The sequence below is a fragment of the Microtus ochrogaster genome, unplaced genomic scaffold (genome assembly GCF_000317375.1).
Source record: "Microtus ochrogaster isolate Prairie Vole_2 unplaced genomic scaffold, MicOch1.0 UNK37, whole genome shotgun sequence".
Lineage (NCBI taxonomy): Eukaryota > Metazoa > Chordata > Mammalia > Rodentia > Cricetidae > Microtus > Microtus ochrogaster.
Window position 1 is genome coordinate 1,529,158 of NW_004949135.1, and position 5,629 is coordinate 1,534,786.

The 5,629-nt window shown below is 36.4% G+C and overlaps 1 protein-coding gene across 3 annotated transcripts in view; it reads left to right on the top strand.

Moving 5' to 3' along the window:
* Hace1 (HECT domain and ankyrin repeat containing E3 ubiquitin protein ligase 1) overlaps positions 1 to 5,629 on the top strand; it is a 102,491-nt gene that overhangs the window by 51,017 nt on the left and 45,845 nt on the right. For all 3 annotated transcript variants that reach the window (XM_005368627.2, XM_026789985.1, XM_026789986.1), the window contains one exon: positions 2,979 to 3,129. In XM_005368627.2, the coding sequence (XP_005368684.1) occupies positions 2,979 to 3,129 (151 nt within the window). The remainder of the gene's footprint in view (positions 1 to 2,978; positions 3,130 to 5,629) is intronic.

Sequence of the window (5,629 nt, forward strand, 5' to 3'; positions counted from 1 at the left end):
AAGGGCAAGGGATAAGGGCTAAAAGAGGGCATAAGGACATCAGGCATAAAGGGGTAAAAAAGGTAAGAGGTGATCTCCATAAAACTTTCAGTTTATATAGGCATACAGACAAGTTAGCAATCCCACAGGTGGTAACAATAGTATCAAACATGCATTTTCACTGAGTCACAAGAAACTGGTGAAGGTGGCAAGTAGGCACCTTATGTCTCAGAGGGGGCGTGGATGTGAATTTCCCCTGCGGTTGGGAACATATTGTTGGTAGCTATACTAACCTGTGGGCTTGATTTTGCTTTATCATCTAGCTGGTTGAGATAAAAGGAATCTCTTCTAGGGACCCCACTTTTAACTCCAGCAGGGTACCCAGGTGAGAATTTTTCTCTCTGAAGCTAGTTTTAGCTACTCAGGCCTTTTCCCTGTATAAACAGTTAATTTCCTGGGCTATGATCTTATGTTAGTTGAAACCAAATTGAAAGGTAAATACAGATTTATTAGTAGCCTGTTAAGTCAGAGCAGAAGACCAGTACATTATACCTTCGTGAGTCTGCTGTTAGAGCACACATTACCTCCTGTATGAGGCTCCTTTCTTTCAGTGACTTCTGTCAATAAAGAAAGTTTGTGAGGGACTATTTTTATGTAGATTTTGGCTATGAGAATGAGGACTTGACTGAATCCTTTTCACACCATGGCTTCATGGTGTCGGGGGAGTTAGGGGGAGGTATCCAGTTGCCCTACAGGAAAAGTCGATTTATACACTGTTGGGGTATTATAGAAGGGAGAAATGCTATGATTTCACACGATTTTTACAGAATTGACAGTGACTTATCCAAAGGACAGACGTCCTCATAGCTCTGCAAAAATGGTTCTCCAGGTAGAGTGTCCTTCTCGTGGATAGTCCAATGGAGCCATCAACTTTACATTTACTGTCAATCGCTACATCTAAGGAATTAAGCTTTATATCGCTTGAGTTTTATTTGTAACTTATGTATATGCTGTATTTCTCTGTATGTGATTAGCCAGTCCAGTTAGGAGAATAGGCAGCTATTACCAAGTACTTAGTGTGGTTTTTAGCATATGGATTTGACCCTCTTCTAGTTTGGATGTATTTTTCTATGCATTTCACTGTCACTAATCATTTCAACAGTGACAGTTTGTGATAACCTTTCATCTCCATAGTTTCTGCTGAACCTTTCTTTTTCCAGCATCATGCAGAGTCTATAAAAGATATGAATATAAAGCTACATTGTAAGGTTTACTGCTATTCATGTTCCATTCTTCCTGGGGACTTTTTGTGTACCTAAGATGAAAGTCTTTCTGCCCTAACGCCTGCCTTCTTTTTCTAGAGAGGGTTTTACTGTGTAGCCCAGGCTGGCTTTGAACTTGTTATCCTGTTTCATGGTCAGGAGTGGGAATACATTTGGGAGCTACTTATTCCTGGCTACTGCCTGTGCCCCTCTGCTCTTCACTGGAAAGGCCTTCTGCTAATTCATATGACCAGTATCACCATCTCGCTTGTTTGCTTTTCCTCATTGCTTTCCATACTCTTTTGGAATCACATTTAGATTCTTTATCTGTAAGATCCATTGAAGCTAAGATTTCCATAATGTACTCCTCTCACTTTTTTTAGTTATTCCCACTAATTCATCTATTTGTTGAAATCTAAGATTTAAGACAGGCTAATTAAAACATAGTACAAAAAAGGTGGAGGGGAATGAATAGGGGCTATGTTTGATCAAAAAGCATATTATATGAATATATGAAATTCTGAATAAAAAGCATATATAGTTATTTCCATTCAGCTCATTTATTATAATGAGCTATAATTTATGACTATTAAAATCATATTTAAAAAAAAACAAAAAAGCCCAAAAACATGGTCTGTGAGTTTTGAGGTCAGCCGGGTTCAGATATAAGCCCATAAGTTCAGACATACTGTTCCTAATTGTAATCTCAGCAGAACTTTTTGGCGCTCCCTTCATTGTTACCAGTACATCTGTTGCATATTTTTGAGTACCTGCTGTTTACCAGGCCAACTGTTAGCTGATTATGAATAAAACAGATGGTCTTATATTGAATTTATAGTTTAGTTGAAATTTTATTCCATTTTTTAAACGTCGGTGTTAGAAAGAACTGGACTAAATATACACTGCGAAGACAGTAAACTTAATGAGTAAATTTGTACAAAAGCGTTCTCTTCTGCTCAAAAGTTATGTAACCTTTTGCTTTTTTTTGTACAGTAGTTATAGAAGATGACTGGTGTTATATATTTCAAAATAAATCCCTTTCAGAACACAGTCTTACTGTGATACTCAGTATGTTTTCATATTAGCTGAATTGGTCTTTGATTTTTATGGTGGATGATGTTTTATATAGTTATAAGACAATTCATTATATAGGTTAGACCCTGATGCAGATGATTGGTAATATTAACATACAATTTATGAATGTCTCATGTGAATATTTCATTACTGCTATTCTGAAGGAATACAGGGGTGTGGATAGAATGATGGGGCTTCAACCACTGAGTTAAGATGGTTGTATTGTGCATTGACCTAGAATATAGTATTTATACTATTGCTTCTCTTGGAAGTATTTTCAGAGTTGTAAACAATTGGTTGAATTTATAAATATAGTTCTAAAAGTGAACAATTTGCCTTAAAGTTTATATCCAAAGATTCCATCTGTTCTGTGGGGGTCATTTTCTTCATAGTTTATGCTATGATCTTTGGTTATATTCTGGGTGCTAAATGATTAGAAATCTACTTATTTGTAACACTATATTTAATAGTATATATTAATACATATTAATATATTTTTGTTCCGCAAACCCTTCTGTTTTCTAGAATGGTAGGAAATTATCTTACCACAGACAGTTCATGAAACAGATGGTTAGTGGGCTAAATCTGCTTTCAAATATGTATTTGAAGATGATTTTGTTTGATTCCACCTAATCTTTTATGTTTTAACTTTTTCATTTTCAGTTTATCTAGCAGTTATGATGCTCAGATGAAGAGCCTTCTAAGGATTGTGAGGATATTTTGTCATGTCTTTCGAATTGGCCCCTCATCTCCCAGTAATGGAATCGATATGGGCTACAATGGGAATAAAACTCCAAGAAGCCAAGTGTTCAAGGTCAGAGAAGTAGTTGTTAGGAAGGGAGATGTAAAAGAGATGACTCTAACACAGCATGCATTCGTAATGAAAACCTCAAGGACAGGATGTGTTTGCTTCATAACTTGGTCACATACTTTTCTTCTCATCTCAGTTTAATGAACAGGATTTCATTGGTAAGGTTTTTATATTTTTCTTACACATATATTGATCCTATTAGAGTTTTTAAGGATAGAGATATTTAGTACCAAAGTATGTGTACTGAATTTCAGATTTGCTTTTTATTTTGTGTGGTATTAGATATTGAAGCAATGACCATCTATGTGTGGTGCAAGCATGTGACTTACTGAGTTAATCCTAGCTTATGTTTACTTTTGACTTGGAGACAGGACCTCATTAAGTTGATCAGACTAACCTGGTCCTTGTTCTGTACCTCAGGCAGGTCTTGACCTCTCCATCATATGCCCTCCCAAGTAGCTGGGATTACAAATTATAGCCACCAGATCTAGCTCAAATGATGAGCTTTAAATGCATAATATAAGCTATCATTTTTAAAGTGTCTTACTAGAAGACAAAATGATCTGGTTTTGTTCAGTTTTATTATGTATATGTTGTGTGTTTGTGTCTGTTATGTATTTTAGAAGAAATGCTACTTAAAAAAAATTTGTTTATTTATTATGTATACAGTGTTCTGCCTGCATGTGTTCCTGCATGCCAGAAGAGGGCACCAGATCTCATTATAGATGGTTGTGAGCCAACATGGTTGAACACAAATTGGGGAATTGAACTCAGGACCTCTGGAAGAGCAGCCAGCCAGCGCTCTTAACCTCTGAGCAATCTCTTTAACTTCACTACTTTTTCTTAATAGTTCTGTTAACAATTTCGGGGATCACTTTAACAAAGAGTGTTTGGTTTTTTTAAAATGATTTATTTATTTATGTATGATTTTTTTGCCTGCATGTATGTCTTTTTGAAGGTGTTGGATCTCTTGAAATGGAGTTACAGACAGTTGTGAGTTGCCATGTTGGTGCTGGGAACTAAACCTGGGTCTTCTGGAAGAGCAGTCAGTGGTCTTAACCACTGAGCCATCCCTGCAGTTGTATTTGGGATTTTAAAAGAATATTTTACATTACTTTGGCTGCCTTTCCTTTTATTTTTTTTTAAAGATTTATTTATTTTATATGAGTGCTTTATCTGCATGTATGCCTTTTTGCCAGAAGAGGGCATCAGGTTCCACCGTAGATGGATGTGAGCCACCATTGTGGTTATTGGGAATTGAACTGAGGACCTCTGGAAGAGCAGCCAGTGATTTAACTTCTGAGCCATCTCTCCAGCCTCCTAGGCTGTCTTTTCTAATTCAAGCATACATGTCATTGTTGTTACCCATGTCAAATTATAAGTTTATGAATTAACTGCCTATATTGTTATTAATTTCTTATATAAATTTAGAAAAGATCATGGATTTGATCCTCAGCACATCAAAAAATAAATAAGTAGCAACAACAACAAAAACGTATAAAAAAGCATGCCTTGTGCACAGCAGTGTTCTACCTATGAGTCACACTCCATGCCTTTTATTTATTATGATTTTTAAGGCTAGTCTTCTTTTTTCTTTCTTTTGGTTTTTTTGAAACAGTGTTTCCCTGTAGCTTTGGAGCCTGTCCTGGAACTAGCTCTTGTAAATCAGGCTGGCCTTGAACTCACAGAGATCCGCCTGCCTCTGCCTTCCAAGTTCTGGCATCAAAGGCGTTTGCCGCCACCGCCTGGCAGTGGTAATCTTTCTTAAGAGGTTTCTATGTTATAAAATTTACTTTTGAGGTTCATGAAGACAGCATTCTTGCAACAGTCTTTAGGTTATTGCTCCAAATAGTAATATTTTTTTTATGTTGTATCACTACTTGGAAAGGTTTACTGTTTATAAAACAAGTCTGAATTAATGTTATATGTTAAATAATTCTGATCTGTCTTACAAGAAATTTTGACATACTTAGATAAGTGGTTTTCAGGTGTTTTGATACAAATTATTTGTGTATTATTGTTGGATAATGTGTGTATTTGAATGCATTCTTGTGGAAGTCAAAAGGCAATTCTTTTGTTTCCACCTTGCTGTGGTTTCTGGGCATTGAGCTTATGAAGCAAACACCTTACCTCCTGAGCCATCTTGCTGGCCAAATCTGTGCTCTTGAGTGCTAAGACTGGGCGTGATAGCCTTTAGAGAGGAATGTCTAAGTGTCTATCTGTACGTTTCCTCCTTCCCACTTTTTGAAATCAAAACAGAAAATATAATTTTGGTCTATACATATTTGTTCCTTTTTACATACTTGTTTTTTTTCTTTACCCCCTTTCTTGTGCCACCTTCTGGAAGAAGGAAATAAGCATTTTTTCATTCAGACTGACTTTCCTTTTTTTTTAAATTTATTTATTTATTAAAGATTTCTGTCTCTTCCCCGCCATTTCCCTCCCCACTCCCCCAATCAAGTCCCCCTCCCTCGTCAGCCCAAAGAGTGATCAGGGTTCCCTG